Source organism: Salvelinus namaycush, chromosome 34 (assembly GCF_016432855.1).
Source record: "Salvelinus namaycush isolate Seneca chromosome 34, SaNama_1.0, whole genome shotgun sequence".
NCBI classification, from domain to species: domain Eukaryota; kingdom Metazoa; phylum Chordata; class Actinopteri; order Salmoniformes; family Salmonidae; genus Salvelinus; species Salvelinus namaycush.
In genome coordinates this window covers 19,211,846-19,231,854 of record NC_052340.1, presented here as the reverse complement: position 1 = coordinate 19,231,854, position 20,009 = coordinate 19,211,846, and the positions used below count along the sequence as shown (strand labels likewise).

General features: G+C 42.2%; 2 protein-coding genes across 2 annotated transcripts; both read right to left on the bottom strand.

The window, feature by feature from the left end:
• Nucleotides 1–1,024: 1,024 nt before the first annotated feature.
• Nucleotides 1,025–13,650, bottom strand: LOC120028957 (phosphorylase b kinase gamma catalytic chain, skeletal muscle/heart isoform-like). Its single transcript, XM_038974235.1, has 10 exons — nt 13,380–13,650; nt 11,033–11,175; nt 8,899–9,077; nt 5,896–5,950; nt 5,606–5,671; nt 5,177–5,340; nt 4,311–4,401; nt 3,307–3,460; nt 2,687–2,812; nt 1,025–2,444 (listed from the first exon to the last, which is right to left on the bottom strand). Exons 2-10 carry the CDS (start codon nt 11,113–11,115, stop codon nt 2,178–2,180), a joined length of 1,185 nt encoding a protein of 394 aa, XP_038830163.1. The 5' UTR covers nt 11,116–11,175; nt 13,380–13,650; the 3' UTR covers nt 1,025–2,177.
• Nucleotides 13,651–13,968: 318 nt separating this feature from the next.
• Nucleotides 13,969–19,989, bottom strand: LOC120029091 (coiled-coil-helix-coiled-coil-helix domain-containing protein 2-like). Its single transcript, XM_038974393.1, has 4 exons — nt 19,789–19,989; nt 18,988–19,252; nt 18,554–18,779; nt 13,969–14,768 (listed from the first exon to the last, which is right to left on the bottom strand). Exons 1-4 carry the CDS (start codon nt 19,836–19,838, stop codon nt 14,758–14,760), a joined length of 552 nt encoding a protein of 183 aa, XP_038830321.1. The 5' UTR covers nt 19,839–19,989; the 3' UTR covers nt 13,969–14,757.
• Nucleotides 19,990–20,009: the final 20 nt, after the last annotated feature.

The window sequence follows — 20,009 nt, the reverse complement described above, 5'->3', positions numbered from 1 at the left end:
TCATCGAAACATTAACATACATTTTAAGTGTTCTCACACTCTCCCTTAAACAGTTTGCAGTATAACCTACAGTCAAAAGTTTGGACACCTACCTATTCAAAGGTTTCTTTCTATTTTCTACATTATAGAATAGTGAAGACATCAAAACTATAAAATAACTTAAACAAATCAAAATATATTTTCCATTTGAGATTCTTCAAAGTAGCTACGGTTTGCACACTCTCAACCAGCTTCATGAGGTAGTTACCTGGAATGTCTTTATGCATTGGCGCCAATCAGTTGTGTTCTGACAAGGTAAACAGAAGTTGGTCTTTTACCAAATAGGGCAAAGTCCATATGTCAAGAACAGCTCAAATAAGCAAAGAGAAACAACATTCCATCATTGACTGACCATGTCTTAAAGTAATCTGAGAATTTTCTTCAAGTGCAGTTGCAAAAACCATTAGGTGCTATGATGAAACTGGCTCTCATGAGGACCACCACAGGAAAGGAAGATCCAGAGTTACCTCTGCTACAGAGGATACGTTTATTAGTTAACTGCACCTCAAATAAATGCTTCAGAGTTCAAGTAACAGACAACTGTTTAGGAGACTGCATGAATCAGGCCTTCATGGTTGAATTGCTGGGGGGGAAAACCCACCAATAAGAAGAGACTTGCTTGGGCCAAGAAACACGACCAGTGGAAATCTGTCGAGTCCAAATGTGAGATTTTTGGTTCCAACCGCTAGGTCTTTGAGAGAGACAGTAGGTGAACGGATGGTGTTCCCACCATGAAGCATGGAGGTGTTGTGATGGTGCTTTTTTGGTTACACAGATTTATTTAGAATTCAAGGTACACTTAACCAGCATTTTGCAGCGATACCCCATCTGGTTTGCGCTTAGTGGGACTATCATTTGTTTTTCAACAGGACAATGACCCAACACCTCCAGGCTGTGTTAGGTGCTATTTGAGCAAGGAGAGTGATGAAGTGCTGCATCAGATCACCTGACCTCAACCCAATTGAGATGGTTTGGATCGCAATGTGAAGGAAAAGCAGCCAACAAGTGCTCAGCATTTGTGGGAACTTCAAGACTGTTGGAAAAGCATTCCTCATGAAGCTGGTTGAGAGAATGCAACGCTGTCAAATGGGAACCTACTTAAAATATTTGTTTAACACTTTTTGGTTACTACATGATTCCATAGTTTTGATGTCTTCACTATTGTTCTACAATGTAGAACATAAAAACCCTTGAATGAGTAGGTGTCCAAACTTTTGACTGGTTCTGTATGTCAAAATAAAAAGAATGCACATGTCTTAGTGCATGCCAGTTCACGCATGCAGGGTTCATTGCACATACTGAGCAAAGGGAAGAAAATCACTAGCTACATAGTACTAAGAAGCTTTGCAGGCAGAGCATAGTCTTTTACATAACACTGTATGCATATGGAATTTATGTGCTGTGTTGAAGCTCATACAGTTGAAATGACCTTTTTAACCATAATGTAACACTTCATATCTAGGAATAATTCAGTAGGGTGCAATATTTCAGAACACAGAAATCTATATAATAGAATGGACACCATTCTTTATCAATGTTGAGTTAAGGGTATAAGCTCTAGATAAGTGATTGTTATAAACAGATATTTCACTGTGGATGTCGTCTAGCTATTTGTTCCGTACTAAACACAGCGGACCAATATTCCTCAGTGCAGGTGCAGGTTCTAGGACATTTCCCACGTCTTCGTTATAATCAATCTATTGTTTAAAACGGTGGTTCTCAAACCTCTCCTCTGGTACACCCAGATGTTTAACAATTTTGTTGTAGCTCTAAACTAGCTCACCTGATTCACCCATATAAGGCATTGATGATTAGTGACGAATTGAATCAGGTGTGCAAGCCCCTCCAATACAAAGAACAATATATATCTCATCTCTAAAGTGTCCCACCCAAAGTTTTTTTTGTTATTGTGTCACTCCCATGCTTCAATCAGCCCAATTAAATCCTGAGCTGAGCCCAACGACATACCAGCCCAATTCTGTTCTTTCTCCTGACGTGTGCAGCTGTACACTCCTCCCACATTCAAAACCATTGATTTAAAAATGATAGAGAATTGGGACAGATGGAATGCTTATGTAAAGTCCCACCTCCCTCCTCTCAGGACCTGGACTGAGAAACAAACAGCAGCATCATCGTCATTACCAGGAGTGCATGGAGGAGTCCTCGGGCTCTGCTGCTATGGACAGCAGGATGGCCTTGGGAGTGTTCTCGAACAGGGCGGCTCTGTTCTGGGTCTGGCCCTTCTTGACCCAGTGACCGTAGATCTTGAAGGCACAGGCGTCGATCAGCTTGCGGATGGGCTTGATGGCGTACGGGTCGTTCTTGATCACCTCCTTGGAGATAGGCTGGGCGCGGCGGAAATTACAGTAGATGCGCATCACGGCCAGCACTGTCATGCAGACGACCTGGTGAAGAGAATGTGTTGGTTCAATGTACATCAGTAGACTGTTATGACTTATTTTACCTTATGACTCAGCTATTACGGTGTCATATATTGCTCAGTCATCGATCCCAGTCAGTTCTGATATTGAGATTCAGAAAACTAATTTTCTATGAGGATTTCTGAAATCATGAACATAAATCCCCAACCGTGGTGACATCACATAGCCCTCAAATGAGAATATTTGTATAGTGCTGCTGCTCTTACCTTGAACCTCCTCTTGGGGGTGAAGTGTCGTACTTCAGCCACCACATACTTCTGGAAGAAGGGGTGGTTCAGGCAGTCTTGGGCTGTGTAACGCTGATCTGGGTTTACCACCAACATCCTGGAGATCTGGAAACATGAGGCAACATTAAATGGGCAATCAAGGACCCCCCCCCCCCCCCCCCAAAAAAAAGAGGTAATTCCAACACTTGTTTTGGTAAACAGTTTAAGGATGGGGCTGGAGAAATGTAGGCACTCTCAAATTAGGGGGAGGAGGTAGCCTCGAGGTTAGAGAGGCGGGCCGGTAATGGAGGATTGGAACCCCCGAGCTGCCAGCGAGGAAATCTGCAGGGAGTGAGCCGGCAGCCGAAGGTTACTGGCTTCAATATCCCGTATACAACCTTCTGCCGTTCTTCCCTTGAGCAAGGCAATACCCCTTGTGCTCCAGCCTGTGATGTGTGTGTCAGATTTAGTACTGTGACAGCAAAAAAGAAAGAGTATCCATGCAAATGGACCAATAAAGTGTATTCATTGACAGAGCTATGGATGCATCTGACTATCCATGAGGTCAGAAGTATAGTTTTAACTATGTTTTGAAGCGACAGTGTTCATTTCAAACCCACTAGGTCTTTGATAGTGTCGGAGCGGTCGTCCCATTCAGGAGAGGTGAAGTCGTAGTTCCCAGCTAGGATCATACGAAGCATCATCATCTGTTTTCTGTGCCAGAAGGGAGGGGATCCAGCTAGCAGGGTGTACAAGATCACCCCTGAACTCCATCTGGAATCACAATAAATCAGGATTATTGTAATTTAAAAAAAATCTATGACTTTCTTTCACCATATAATATACAGGTGACTGCCAAAATAATGGAAACACGAGTACATTGAAAGCAGGTGCTTCCACACAGGTGTGGTTTCTGAGTTAATTAAGCAATTAACATCCCATCATGCCTAGGGTCATGCATAATAATGCTGGGCAAGACATTTTGGCTACCCATCAGATGACAAAGCCCCCATTCACAGGGCATGCATAAACAGATGACAAAGCCCCCATTCACAGATTTGCATAAAACAATGTAAACCATATGCCATGGCTGTCTCGGTCACCAGATCTCAACCCAATCCAACACTTATGGGAGATTCTGGAGTAGTGCCTAAGACAATGTTTTCGACCACCATCAACAAAACATCAAATTATGAAATTTCTTGTGGAAGAATGGTGTCGCATCCCTCCAATAGAGTTCCAGAAACTTGTAGAATCTATGCCAAGGTGCATTGAAGCTGTTCTGGCTCGTAGTGGCCCAAAACCCTAATAAGACACTTTATGTTGGTGTTTCCTTTATTTTGGCAGTCACCTATAGGTACCATTTAAAAACTAGGTACCATGTATTATTATACTAAATGTATATGGAACAAGCTTAACTAAATGGATACTTTAGAAATAAATGTTGCACTTCAAAGCTGATTAGCGATAATTTTCCAATTATATATAATTTGTATTAAAATAAATGATGGGCTGGAGCAGTAGGAGGACAGATAAGCTTTATGTACAGTATTTAACCAAGATCTGGTATCCAGTGTGTAGATGGAAAAGTGAATGGGTAGTTGTGTGTAATCTGAGTACTCACATGTCGACTGCAGTCCCATATCCCCTGTGGTTGGGGTCCATGGAGCACTCAATGATCTCAGGAGCCAGGTATCCAGGGGTCCCACACACTTCTGGTGTAGAAAACAGGAGGGCATTGCTAGGTGAATATTAGTAATCATGTATATTCTTATAAGTCTGAGTACAATAAATGTATGTAAAAACACATTCAATGTAGCATCAGTCTCAAGCTGATACAGGAAACACATCCTAGTCTGTTACAGTAATTGACTGTTCTTTGCATGTATATTATTCAACCTGAACCTATATAGTATTTGTTGACAAACGTATAAGTGCGGGATTGTATTTTTACACAAAATAATGACTGCAGTTCCTAGTTCTGAAGTTCTGTGCATGCAGATAAGTCACAGCATTGCCCTTTGAAAGGTCAACACACGCTCCTAATGATTGGGGAGCAGCAAATAGCTCAGCAAGTGTCCTGTTGCATCTTAACCTTTGCTTGAGCCAACAACAGGGACAGGAAGGGGAGGGGGTTGTGGAAGAGGACTTAGGGGCATTGACTAGCTAGAAAGAGTTCCTCTGCATAGCACTGACAGCTAGTGTTCAGACTTAGTGCCACAATGTTCAAAACATGAGGCTTCCTTCCACTGACTGAGCCTCCAGTATGTAGATCTCATTCCCTTCTGCTATAATGCTTCATTCTATGTGGTATGCCAGTATGGACATTGGAACAGAGCCAGCCATATTGGAGATCGGAGATTCTGACAAGTTTCTACAATGATTTCACAGCTCACTCAGTCAGAATCAGATTGTGTGGTTACAGTAACTAACTAGATTTGCTTTGCTAGTCGTAGACCCCACATCTGTCAATAAAAACTACTAACTAACCGTTGAGTGTCTGTCCGGGCTCAATCTGTAGGGAGAAGCCAAAGTCAGTGAGCTTAATATCCATGTTGTCGTCCAGCAGGATATTTTCAGGCTTCAGGTCTCTGTGGATGATGTTCTCGTCGTGGAGGAACTTAACCACCTCCAGCAGGGCACGCATGATCTTCCTACAGGGAAATATGGAAATGTTGTCCCTTCTGATCTAAATCTCTCACACTCCCTAAACATGCAAGACTCTTTTTTTGTAACTAGCCCCAAATCACTCCAAATCTAAAGCACACACAGCAAATCTCTCAATGTCCCTCAAATGTCTTAATGAACACCTCAACCCCAAACTGTCTTGTCCTGATATACATTTTTGAGGGGAGAGGATTTGGATCAAACCCAAATGTACGCCAATGAATGAATGTGTGGGAGTTAAGAGTTTCTGACCTGGTTTCCTTCTCACTCAGAGTTACTTTTTCTGTGAGGTAGTCAAACAGCTCTCCTCTCTTCATCCTGGGAGAGACACAGATTATAGTGTTATGCATACATCCTGAGGGCCAGTAAATGTACTCTGTATAATCACTGTAAAAAATAATCAGTGCATTAAAAATGTCACTCCTCCTTATATCTTAATTGGAAAGTGTTTTTAAAATGTTAAATAAAGATTTATATGATTCATTTTTAGGAAATTGAAAGATTACGTGATTGTATGCTGGAGAGTCTGTCTGGATACTTACAGGTCAAACACCAGGAAGAAGAAGGCTTTAGACTCATAGCAGTCCTTCAGCTGTACTGCGGAGAGATAATAGACATGTTATGAGGCACGTCTACAACCAGAAGAACAGGTAACCCAATTCTGATCTTTTTTTCCACTAATTGGTCTTTTGACCAGTCAGATCAGCTCTAAAAAAAGATATGTGAAAAGATCTGATGTGATTGGTCAAAAGACCAACTAGTGGGTAAAATGATCAGAATTGGGCTGCCTGTGTAAACAGCCATAGAGTTACACAAATGTTCTATTATACATTTGACCTTTTCTAACAAAACAAGTGATGTGCAGTCAATATGGTTATGGAGCAGTAGAGAGCAAAGGCTAAAGTTGTCCAACCCTCTAGGATGCATAGACATAATCGGGTAGCCTTTGAACAAAGTTATTGTTAAACAACTTTAGAAATCGAGAGATCCATGTCAATGTGCTCCACACTCCACATTAGACAAGATGTGTGAATGTTTTTATAGAGCCCATTTTCCAAACCCAGGTTAAGCCTACTCCAGGAATAAACTAGATGGATGTGTTTCTTCCTCAAGCGTTTTCAAGTAGTTTTGTTGTTATATACAGTTGAAGTCGGAAGTTTACATACACCTTAACAATTACATTTAAACTCCGTTTTTAATTACATTTAATATTAGTAAAAAATTCCCTGTCTTAGTTAGGATCACTACTTTATTTTAAGAATGTGAAATGTCAGAATAATAGAGAGAATTATTTCTTTCAGCTTTTATTTCTTTCATCACATTCCCAGTGGGTCAGAAGTTTACATACACTCAATTAGTATTTGGTAGCATTGCCTTTCAATTGTTTAACTTGGGTCAAATGTTTCGGGTAGCCTTCCACAAGCTTCCCACAATAAGTTGGGTGAATTTTGGCCCATTCTTCCTGACAGAGATGGTGTAACTGAGTCAGGTTTGTAGGCCTCCTTGCTCACACACACCTTTTCAGTTCTACCCACAAATATTCTATAGGATTGAGGTCTGGGCTTTGTGATGGCCACTCCAATAACTTAACTTTCTTGTCCTTAAGCCATTTTGCCACAACTTTGGAAGTATGCTTGGGGTCATTGTCCATTTGGAAGACCCATTTGCAACCAAGCTTTAACTTCCTGACTGATGTCTTGAGATGTTGCTTCAATATATCCACATAATTGTCATCCCTCATGATGTCATCTATTTTTGTGAAGGGCACCAGTCCCTCTTGCAGCAAAGCACCCCCACAACATGATGCTGCCACCCCCGTGCTTCACGGTTGGGCACGATGTTCTTCTGCTTGCAAGCCTCCCCCTTTTTCCTCCAAACATAACGATGGTCATTATGGCCAAACAGTTCTATTTTTGTTTCATCAGACCAGTGGACATTTCTCCAAAAAGTACGATCTTTGTCCCCATGTGCAGTTGCAAACCGTAGTCTGGCTTTTTTATGACAGTTTTGGAGCAGTGTCTTCTTCCTTGCTGAGCGGACTTTCAGGTTATGTCAATATAGGATTCGTTTTACTGTGGATATAGATACTTTTGTACCTGTTTCCTCCAGCATCTTCACAAGGTTCTTTGCTGTTCTGGGATTGATTTGCACTTTCGTACCAAAGTACGTTCATCTCTAGGAGACAGAATGCGTATCATTCCTGAGCGGTATGACGGCTGTGTGGTCCCATGGTGTTTGTACTTGCGTACTATTGTTTGTACAGATTAACGTGGTACCTTCAGGCGTTTGGAAATTGCTCCCAAGGTTGAACCAACCTTGTGGAGGTCCACAATTTTTTTTCTGAGGTCTTGAGTTTGAGTTTGAGTTTATTTTATTTTTACAGGGACAGTGCACATTAATCAACGTTTCAGTAAAAGTGCCGGTTTTAGCCAGCCGGCTAATTTTCAACCGCAGTCCCTGGGCAGGTTATTAAAAACAATTACAATATAGACAATAGCAACATAGAACAAGACATAGCATACAGACATAGCAACATAGGACAAGCAAGACGTAGCATACAGGCAGAGCAACATAGAACAAAAAGCAGCAAGACAAAATTCATAAAAGCAACAAAGTGTTTCCACACCTCACAAGTTACAGACAACAGACATGGAAAGCGGCAACACACAGCTAGGGACCATGTTCACAAATCTGATTTTCCTTTAGCCATGTCTTCAAGCATTTTGTGAAAGTGTGATATGTGGTGCAGTTATGTGTGTCTGATGGCAGTGTATTCCAGACATGGGAAGCTCTCACAGAAAAAGCGGATTTACTAAAGGTGCTTTTCCTTAGGGGAACTACACAGTCACCTCTCATGGCAGACCTTGTGGATCTGCTGCCATATGTTTAGGTTTTCTGTTTAACAAAAATACTGAGTGGAGGGGGAGCCAAGCCATTTAGAATCTTGAATACAAGACATGCATCAGTGTATTGCACAAGATTTTCCCAACTCAGGAGCTCATGCTTTCTGAGGATGTGACAGTGATGATGGCTATTGGGCTTCCTATCAAGCACTTTGAGAGCCTGCCTTGGCTGATTTCTTTTGATTTTCCCATGATGCCAAGCAAAGAGGCACTGGGTTTGAAGTTAGGCCTTGAAATACATCCACGGGTACACCAACAATTGACTCAAATGATGTCAATTAGCCTATCAGAAGCTTCTAATGCCATGACATCATTTTCTGGAATTTTCTAAGCTGTTTAAAGGCACAGTCAATTTAGTGTATGTAAACTTCTGACCCACTGGAATTGTGATACAGTGAATAATAATATAAGTGAAATAATCTGTCTGTAAACAATTGTTGGGAAAATTACTTGTGTCATGCACAAAGAAGATGTCCTAACCAACTTGACAAAACTATAGTTTGTGAACAAGAAATTTGTGGAGTGGTTTAAAAGCGAGTTTTAATAACTCCAACCTAAGTGTATGTAAACTTCTGACTTCAACTGTATCTTAAGTCCATTAAAGGGACAATAATGTATGTATTATGGTGTTATTTTGCTTACTGATGTTGTCCATTCCATAGACTTTTTTGAGAATATCAATCTCCTTCACTGTGGCCTCTTTGATCTCCTCGATCTCTGCAGCTGAGATCTTGTCAGAAGGAGTGACGTCAATGATTTTGACTGCATAGTCCTGTTGGGTTTGTTTATGAATACAACGTCGCACCACGCTACTCACCCCCCTGAGGCACAAGGACAGAAAAACAAACGTCAACAAACAGCATCTTATTTAAAGGTAGTAAGTTACATCACACACATTTCACGTTTTGATTTGATTTGTACAGATGAATACTTAAGTGGAACTGCTCTTATTAGATGTGTTCCAGAACAAAGAAACAATGGCAATGTGCCCCACCAGGGATTTGAACCGACAACCCTCTGATCACCACTCTCTTCACTTTATAGGATGTAATCTCAGACACCCAGAACTAAAATATTGTGTAATTGCGTCAGATAGTCACGATTAAATTCTGGGGGGAGCATGGAGGTACTATAATTAGAGGGTAAATGTGTTAGAAAATGTACTAACGAAACTAGCGAAGTCTCCATCTCTCTAAATGGAAACTCTCAGCCAGTTTCGGGCCAGTCTATGGGCAAAATTTCCCCTCCCCTTCCCAAATTTCAAAAATGCGAAATCATGATTTGTCCAAATGATAAGCGACAAATAATCTGCGTACCGGAACCAAGTTTCTCATTAGTCGTCGAATTCCAGTCTGTCGACAGATGCTACTACCATTTGTGTTATGTGCATGTGACCACAAGAGATTATATAGGACGTAATACAAACCTAAGTAAACCAATACAGGACACAATGTGTATCTAATGCAGAACATTTACTAGAGCTAAAATCTCACAGGGCTGAGACTGATTGTCTATCCCTATCAGATAAAGATATTGAAATATTTGAAGCACAGCTTTATATATTAAGGCAGCCTCAAAAACATGTTCATCCTTATCATTTTCTTTTTGAGAACCCTCTTTGAATGTAGGCCTACACTCCATAAAATGACATAAATCTGCATTAGGCCACAAAAGCAAGTACATGCTCCTCAGTATATTGACATGCAGGTGTTCTCTCCAAAAGCGTGTTGTCTCTCTCCACGTGTGCAGGAAACTGACACGATAATACAGGGGATGTGTATGTTATGCAATACTATACGGTGCGCTGTTTGTGTGACATGTCAAAGCCCACTGGCCCAATCAGAACAGTGGTATAGTGCGTCACCAGGAGTAATGGCTAACTTATTCACACACAGGGGGTGTGTCCACTTCAAAACAACACTCCAGGGACATAAAGTGCACATACAATAGCTAGGTTGGAGTACTGTACATACTATAATACATTATCTCGTGGTGGGATCTTGATTTGAGGTTTATCATCAAGGTTTTCTTAAAGGCAAATGGTTAGCTTGTGCTGACATTGGTAGAATGGCTCGGTTAGTTGGAGTATGATGTTGGCAACACCAGGGTTGTGGTGGGTTTTATTCCCATGTGGCCCACATACTGCATGTGTTTTTTTATGTACAAAACACTACGATGAATTGTCTCCTCTTTGATCTGTCCTGTCTTTGTTACATTTCTGTGAATTGTTGTGTGAATCCGAGTGGGATGACATAATGACTCTTCTAGCTGACCAATGACTGGTAGTGTTCAGTGCCAAAACCTTGGTCCTAAAACACGTTCAAATGAACACTGCCCGGCTCAACAATGCATAGTTTAGTTACGTAATGGCATACCGCTCGACTAACAAACTGCACACAGTGACACAAAGGATGTCCCTGATGACAGGGTTTACTAGTGAGTTCACAGAACCCAAACTCCCTTCCATAACCAGTCTAGACTGAGGTGAGGTTGGTGTGTGTTTAGAGTTGGACATCTCATTGAATTGGTTCTTTTGTTTAGAGTTTCATTTCTGTGGAGATTATGTTCTAATCTGGTCCCAGATAATATGGTCATTGTGATGCATTGCCAAACATTGTTGAGTTGGCATGCAAGCTTGTTACAGGTATGCAACACAAACAGATCTGGGGCCAGGCTATTTCTATGCAGTGAATGAATAGAAAATGGGTTCATGCTCATTTTACCTCATGCGAGGTTCATGTTAACAATCCCATATGACATACAAATGATACCATACCTTCCCAGGATCTCCTTGGGGTCATATTTGCCATAGAACTCCTGAGCTCCCACCCAATCCGGGATCTCGTCCTCTTTGGTCATGTTGGCGTGACTGGTTATCTAAGGCTACTAGACTACTATACTGATGCTGCTACCCACAAGCTGAAGAAGAAAAAAAACAGCAGGTAATACACAGGGCAAACTCACTTTCTCATTGAACTGAGCTGCATTTGTGAAGTTGATTGCCCTTTTAACAAAACATGTAATAAATTTATCAAATCTAACACAGTGAAATTTATAACATTTTAAGTAAAAATTCAATTCCCCCCAAATAATTACATTCTAAACTCCTCTAACAGCAATATAAGTAAGCACATAGGAGACAATTGATGTAGGTTTTTGGTGACAGTAGCCATATTGCTTTGAAAACAATGGTTGTATAAAATAAAAACACACAATAGGCACAGGAGGCATGTGCAAACGGCAAATGGGCCCTTTAATGGTAGGGGCTGGATATATACGTCTAATAAACAATAGCTAGGTTGAAGACCCGGGATAGAAATGCAGATGCCATGTTGAACTGGTGTAAATGCTGTCTATGTAATGACATTTCGAAGCCCCCCCCCCCGCAGGTAGCCATGACCAGAGGGAAAGAACATGTGACAGAATATAGACATATCTATGCTATTTCACACTAAGTAATTCATAAACCCATGACAATATAAAAAACAAACATTTAGTTTACGCGTTATGCCGCGTTCACATGCTTGTCGGAACTAGGATACTGGTAATGTTCGACTAGCTAACTGGTTGTAGTTATACACACCGAGGTAAAGACAGTTTTAAATTGGAACTTTGACGGATATTCACGCTTTCAAACCTCAATAGCTTTCAAACCACTTGAGCCACAGACTCCAAATAAGTGTCACGATGATGGAAAAAATTGCGCACAACATTGCACAGGTCTTATTTTCATGATTTGGACATTAATTCACTTTCCAAAGCTAATAAACATGTGGAAATGTGAGCAGCATTTTGTATTCCAAGTTGAATTAGTTAGGGAGCAAAGTACAAACTTATTTTACATTCACATTTCAATAGCTCCTTGGTCATGTGACCTACTGACTTCAAACAAGGTTCAGTATGTCCACTGACTACCCTTCTATATTGCACACCCTTTAGTTTGTCCATTTTCATCTCACATGATTTTAAATACATTTTTCAAAATGTAGAATTTCAATAGCTCCTTGGTCATGTGACCTGGTGACTTCAAACAAGGTTAAGAATGTCCACTGACTACCCTTCTATATTGCACACCCTTTAGTTTGTCCATTTTCATCTCACATGATTTTAAATACATTTTTCAAAATGTAGAATTTCAATAGCTCTTTGGTCATGTGACCTAGTGACCTCAGACAAGGTTCAGAATGTCCACTCCGTGGGCCTACACATTGCACACCCTTTAGTTTGTCCATTTTCATCTCAAATGGTTTTACATGCATATTTCAAAATGCTAAATTTTAATAGCTCCTTGATGGACAAACTAAAGGGTGTGCAATGTGTAGGCCCACGGAGTGGACATTCTGAACCTTGTTTGAAGTCACCAGGTCACATGACCAAGGAGCTATTGAAATTCTACATTTTGAAAAATTCATGTAAAACCATGTGAGATGAAAATGGACAAACTAAAGGGTGTGCAATGTGTGTCTATGCCATCGGGTTAGCTACAACTAGTTTTGAAAGTATTTGGAGTAATGGTTACAGAGCTATTGAAATTTAAAAAATGTTATTTGTCACTATGTTGACGGTCCCTAACTGCTGTTGGTGGACGTAAGGAAAACTACAGGCGAATATCCGTCGAATATGCAATCTGAAACTGTCTTTACCTCGGTGTTATACACGTGCCGCTTCAACCAGTTAGCAAGTCGGACATTTCTGAATTTCTTTGTTCCGACTAGCACGTGAATTAAATCGGCATTATATAATGATTACATTTTAGTTAAAAGTATTCCAAAACAGTGTCCAATATATTCCAGAAATAATATTTGTAATAGATTATATGGACTAATAATAAATGTAACCATTACTAGATAGAATTCATCTGTCATCATGATGCAAGCGAGCGTTGCATTTTGTGGGATACACGACAAGAGACACTATTGTTCCGTTCTTAGTGAGCATCGTCAGCCTTTGTCACACATTGATATAAATTAGGCTAACCGATTGAATATCAAGTCATTTTGGAGAAGAAACAAATCTATTAGCCATAATTGCTGTCGTACATTTCGCTCCTATCAATATTTGCCCTTTTAAATAGCAATCTTGTCAAGTTGAACAAACACGAAATTCTTACGATCAACACTTACCGTATCAATCAATGCGTGTATAGTCCTTACAAAGCCGTTAGATCCATCATCCAAACACTTAATGGGATATAATATAACGAACAAACGAGCAACTGGCTCACTAACGATATCAACACATCTGGTCAGTCTTCATGGTGGACAGTGCTAACATAGGAAAAGGGCAAATGCTAATGTCAGATGCCAAAAATAAATCCGTACTAGTTGAAGAGCACAGGCACTCTACGCGTGTACACATATCTTCTTCATATTCATGAAATAACACACGGGTTAACATTCTCACCTGTGACAGTAACCCCCCCCCCCCAATTCAAAACGATTCCTCTCCGCTAGATCACTCCAGGGATACCCCCCTTCAGTTCGCATGCAACAGATAATCAGCCTCGTATACAACTGGGCATAACAGGTGGCACATAAATAGATGTACTGTAGTCCTAAACCTTCAATAGAAGAAACGGCATAAAAATAACTACATGTTCTTCTTGCTGTAGTCTAGCGTTACTTAGACAAATGTTCCACAAGGATGATCCAATTTATGTAATACTGCATCACATTATCACGGCATGCAAGAGAGACATCAGGGATAGGAGAATGTGATTCAGAAGAGTCTTTAATGTGAAGAGCTTTATTAGATCCTATGCTTGTTACAAGCAAATTTCGACCGTACAACCCTAATCCAGATATGATGGAAATGGGTGGACCAAGGGAATATCTACCAACAATGAAGTTTACATTGTGATCTATGAGGGAGTTAGCCAGGCATCCGAACGGATTTCAACCACTACTTTCAGTCTGATTTAACCAGCCTATGAGGGAATATTACTGTTAAAATACATCAAGTAGGTTTACAACTAATCTTGTCCCCAGCCGGCTGAGACTAGGGACCAGGTTAATTTACAACAGGGGTGTATTCATTACGCCGATTCTGTAGTAAAACATTGTCGGTTAACAAACGTTTTGCAACCAAAAGCGTTTACTCCCAACGGAAAACGTTTTGCAACGAAAACAAGTTTCTATTGGATAAATTCAGGTAGGTCCCTCCCCGTTACATTCCGTTTGCTCTGGTTGGTTCTTAAAAAGGTAAACCGTTTCTGTTGCAATACGCAATGAATACACCCCATGTTTAAGCATTAAAGACAAACGTGTCGTTTTTTTATTTTTTTTGCATGTTTTCATTTGAAATATGACTATTATTACAAGTTTCACAGCATCAACCTGAGGAAAATGTTTTTAATTGTCCATATATGATGATTAACAGTTATTTGATCAAGTGCCAAAACAAAGCCAAGTCTATCCAGTGTTTGTAAATTACTTCTTTAATAGTATTGTGTGTATGTTGAGTGTGTACGTTCAGTTCAGCGTTGCTGGGGTTGTTTGTCTCTCAGGACATCCCTGTGGAGGAAAAATACAAAATTACATTAGGGAAATTGTACATATTTTGTAGTTTATATTGATAGATGGAGATAGAGGACTCCAGGGGCAATGCATGGCAGCAGCACTACCCCTAGATCAACATTAAAGAAAACATTTTGTGAACTTCTTTAAACCAGCAACTCCCTAACCGGGAATGGAGGACAGTCCTTACTCACAGTGAAATCAAATGTGTGAGAGCCTGGCATGAGTTCCTACACATTTCATGATTTAATGTCCCATAGTTCTGCATCACCCTATGGCCACTCAGTGTATTGCATACATTTGTGGTTAAAGATCTTGGGGGCCAAGAATATTAAGTGGGACCTTGTAACTATGAGGACATACATTAAAGTGGGCCTAGGTACAGTTTGAGTGGCGTTCAACAAATGAGCTCAGTTGACTCAAGTCAGTCTTAATTGAATGAATACCTGACATCTACAGAACACTAGTCTGGTTCCGTGATAAAGAACATTCGCTGCTATAAAACCTTATAAACTCAGCAAAAAAAGAAACGTCCTCACTGTCAACTGCGTTTATTTTCAGCAAACTTAACGTGTAAATATTTGTATGAACATAAGATTCAACAACAGACAAACTGAACAAGTTCCACAGACATGCAACTAACAGAAATGGAACAATTTGTCCCTGAACAAAGGGGGTGGTGGGTCAAAATCAAAAGTAACATTAAGTACTGCAGTGCATCTCCTCCTCATGGACAGCACCAGATTTGCCAGTTATTGCTGTGAGATGTTACCCCACTCTTCCACCAAGCCACCTGCAAGTTTCCGGACATTTCTGGGGGGAATGGCCCTAGCCCTCACCCTCCGATCCAACAGGTCCCAGATGTGCTCAATGGGATTGAGATCCGAGCTCTTCGCTGGCCATGGCAGAACACTGACATTCCTGTCTTGCAGGAAATCATGCACAGAACGAGCAGTATGGCTGGTGGCATTGTCATGCTGGAGGGTCATGTCAGTATGAGCCTGCAGGAAGGGTACCACATGAGGGAGGAGGATGTTTTCCCTGTAACGCACAGCGTTGAGATTGCCTGCAATGACAACAAGCTCAGTCCGATGATGCTGTGACACCACCCCAGACCATGACGGACCCTCCACCTCCAAATCGATCCCACCCCAGAGTACAGGCCTTGGTGTAACGCTCATTCCTTCGACGATAGATGCAAAACCAACCATCACCCCTGGTTGGTGTGTTTACGGACATATTCCATCAATCCTTATCCCAGTCTGCTGTTCCCACATGCTTCAAGAGGGCCACCATTGTTCCTGTTCCCAAGAAAGCTAAGGTAACTGAGCTAAACGACTACCGCCCCGTAGCACTCACTTCCGTCATCATGAAGTGCTTTGAGAGACTAGTCAAAGACCATATCACCTCCACCCTACCAGACACCCTAGACCCACTCCAATTTGCTTACCGCCCCAATAGGTCCACACACGACACAATCGCAACCACACTGCACACTGCCCTAACCCATCTGGACAAGAGGAATACCTATGTGAGAATGCTGTTCATCGACTACAGCTCAGCATTTAACACCATAGTACCCTCCAAACTCATCATCAAGCTCGAGCCCTGTGCAACTGGGTACTGGACTTCCTGACGGGCCGCCCCCCCAGGTGGTGAGGGTAGGTAACAACATCTCCACCCCGCTGATCCTCAACACTGGGGCCCCACAAGGGTGCGTTCTGAGCCCTCTCCTGTACTCCCTGTTCACCCACGACTGCATGGCCATGCACGCCTCCAACTCAATCATCAAGTTTGCAGACGACACTACAGTGGTAGGCTTGATTACCAACAACGACGAGACGGCCTACAGGGAGGAGGTGAGGGCCCTCGGACTGTGGTGTCAGGAAAATAACCTCACACTCAACGTCAACAAAACAAAGGAGATGATCGTGGACTTCAGGAAACAGCAGAGGGAGCACCCCCCTATCCACATCGACGGGACAGTAGTGGAGAGGGTAGTAAGTTTTAAGTTCCTCGGCGTACACATCACGGACAAACTGAATGGGTCCACCCACACAGACAGCGTGGTGAAGAAGGCGCAGCAGCGCCTCTTCAACCTCAGGAGGCTGAAGAAATTCAGCTTGTCACCAAAAGCACTCAAACTTTTACAGATGCACAATCGAGAGCATCCTGTCGGGCTGTATCACCGCCTGGTACGGCACCTGCTCCGCCCACAACCTTAAGGCTCTCCAGAGGGTAGTGAGGTCTGCACAACGCATCACCGGGGGCAAACTACCTGCCCTCCAGGACACCTACACCACTCGATGACACAGGAAGGCCAAAAAGATTATCAAGGACAACAACCACCTGAGCCACTGCCTGTTCACCCCGCTATCATCCAGAAGGCGAGGTCAGTACAGGTGCATCAAAGCAGGGACCGAGAGACTGAAAAACAGCTTCTATCTCAAGGCCATCAGACTGTTAAACAGCCACCACTAACATTGAGTGGCTGCTGCCAACATACTGACTCAACTCCAGCCACTTTAAAATGGAAAAATGTATCACTAGCCACTTTAAACAATGCCACTTAATATAATGTTTACATACCCTACATTACTCATATGTATATACTGTACTCTATACCATCTACTGCATCTTGCCTATGCCGTACGATCACTCATTCATTTATTTTTATGTATATATTCTTCATCCCTTTACACTTGTGTGTATAAGGTAGTTGTTGTGGAATTGTTAGGTTAGATTACTCGTTGGTTATTACTGCATTGTAGGAACTAGAAGCACAAGCATTTCGCTACACTCGCATTAACATCTGCTAACCATGTGTATGTGACAAATAAAATTTGGTGAGACAAGACCGCGACTCGTCAGTGAAGAGCACTTTTTGCCAGTCCTGTCTGGTCCAGCGACGGTGGGTTTGTGCCCATAGGTGACGTTGTTGCCGGTGATGTCTGCTGAGGACCTGGCTTACAACAGGCCTACAAACCGTCAGTCCAGCCTCTCTCAGCCTATTGCGGACAGTCTGAGCACTGATGGAGGGATTGTGCGTTCCTGGTGTAACTAGGGCAGTTGTTGTTGCCATCCTGTACCTGTCCCGCAGGTGTGATGTTCGGATGTACCCATCATGTGCAGGTGTTGTTACACGTGGTCTGCCACTGCGAGGACGATCAGCTGTCCGTCCTGTCTCCCTGTAGCGCTGTCTTAGGCGTCTCACAGTACGGACATTTCAGTTTATTGCCCTGGCCACATCTGCAGTCCTCATGCCCCCTTGTAGCATGCCTAAGTTACGTTCACGCAGATGAGCAGGGACCCTGGGCATCTATATTTTGGTGTTTTTCAGAGTCCGTAGAAAGGCCTCTTTAGTGTCTTAAGTTTTCATAACTGTGACCTTAATTGCCTACCGTCTGTAAACTGTTCCACAGGTGCATGTTCATTAATTGTTTATGGTTCATTGAACAAGCATGGGAAACATTGTTTAAACCCTTTACAATGAAGATCTGTGAAGTTATTTGGAATTTTACCAATTATCTTTAAAAGACAGGGTCCTGAAAAAGGGACGTTTCTTTTTTTGCTGAATTTATTAATCCTATTCCAAAAGGTGACAGTGACACCAGGTAAGGCAAGGGATAGGCAACAAGTCAATTGATAAAATCTAATGAATGCATAAAATGGTCATGATACAACATCACTATTTAAAACTTTCAGGGATACATAAAAGCACCCTCTTTTTCACAAATATGTCCAGTAACTAAGATTGTATTAACACACACTTTTAGACTCACCATTTGAAAACTTGCACTGCTTGAGCACCTCGCTGAAGCCCTCACAGAGTTTCAGGTCGCTCTGGGTCTGAGCACACTCAATAAACTGTTTGAGCTCGTATGAGCAGGATCCCTGCTGTGGTGCAGGCTCCTGCTGGAACATGGACTGGGGCTGCTGCTGATACTGGGCTGGCTGGTACATGGGAGGTGGCTGTTGGTACTGCTGCTGGTACTGCTGGGGCTGCTCCTGAGAAACATAAAGCATTTGAGGTTAGTGTTGATGTTATTCTCAACTATTTAGATGCTCTTTAAGGCCTGGCACAGGGTATAATCCTAAATGGCTTATCCTCTCTCTGACTCATTCATACTCATCACTACTAACTAGGCTACATGACACAAAGCCACTTCAATCCCATGGCCCTGTCACTCACTGTGACTAAGCAGTGATCACCTACCTGGTAGGTGACATCAGGCTTGGCAGCCTCTTGGCTTCCTCCGCCCCCACCCATTCCTCCAGTCATTGCGTGGCCAATCATGTGCCCTGCGGCTGAGCCAACGGCTACCCCAGCGGCTGTGGTGGCCATCTGCGCAAACATGCCTGGCTGCCGGGGGGCAACAGCGGCTGGGGCAGCCATGGCGGACGGAGGGGCATGGGCAGGCGCTGGGGCGTAGGATGGAGGGGGTGCAGCCCTGGCCATGGGGGGTGGCGGTGGAGCCATCCTGGTTTTTAAGAGAAAGTGCTGTCATTAGATGAGCAATCAAGTGACAACACTCAATCATGTGTCACTGAAGAACTTGAATTATGTCCATGAACAGCATCAACCTCAGTAAGTTATTCTGGGCCAATTCAGTAACATATATCAACGTAAAATAGGGTAGTGTAAACATTAGCCTACCAGATATTTATTCAGTACATTTAGTTACTTGTCTTATTATTATCAGTTTCACCTAACGTCACCAGCAGTGTCTAGCAAGCTAGCTAGTAGTTGTGCTAGCTGTCTAGCTAGCTAGCCCAAAAAACATATTTATAACTAACTAGTTACTATATTTGTTATCTGCCTAACGTTAGCTGACTATTATAACACCTTTGAAATACAGACACCACGTGAAATATAGACTAGGGAAATTATGCAAGCCCAGCGAGCAAGTAAAATCAGGCAACTAGCGTTAGTTAATTTAGCATCAAGTTAGCTAGCTAAGTTAACTAGCTAGCTGGCAATGCGTTGCTAATGTCATGACTTTGTCAATTTTCATACCGGGCTGGAGGGGCCATCCTTGACGTCCGGCTTCTGCTTCCTCTTGGCATTTTTGATGAAGATAGCTAGCTAGTCAAATATAACAAGAAAAGTCCTTCGTATTTGAAGAAAGCAACTCAGTACAGTAACTAATGTGTCTGTGTCTAATCGACCTTCGTAGGAATAAAAAGGACTGCTGTTCCGGAAGTTTCTACGTGTCACGTCATATTTGGTGCTTGTAA

Bases quoted from the DNA above. Each gene is read 5' to 3' on its own strand.
- LOC120028957 (XM_038974235.1), bottom strand. From the start codon at position 11,115: ATGACCAAAGAGGACGAGATCCCGGATTGGGTGGGAGCTCAGGAGTTC. The intron at 5,341-5,605 runs GTCAGAAACTCT...ATTTCCCTGTAG, and splicing joins CTGAGTGAGAAGGAAACCAG to GAAGATCATGCGTGCCCTGC. The intron at 2,445-2,686 runs GTAAGAGCAGCA...TCTCTTCACCAG, and splicing joins CCCCCAAGAGGAGGTTCAAG to GTCGTCTGCATGACAGTGCT.
- LOC120029091 (XM_038974393.1), bottom strand. From the start codon at position 19,838: ATGCCAAGAGGAAGCAGAAGCCGGACGTCAAGGATGGCCCCTCCAGCC. The intron at 19,253-19,788 runs GTATGAAAATTG...CTTAAAAACCAG, and splicing joins AGGATGGCCCCTCCAGCCCG to GATGGCTCCACCGCCACCCC. The intron at 18,780-18,987 runs GTAGGTGATCAC...TATGTTTCTCAG, and splicing joins AGCCTGATGTCACCTACCAG to GAGCAGCCCCAGCAGTACCA.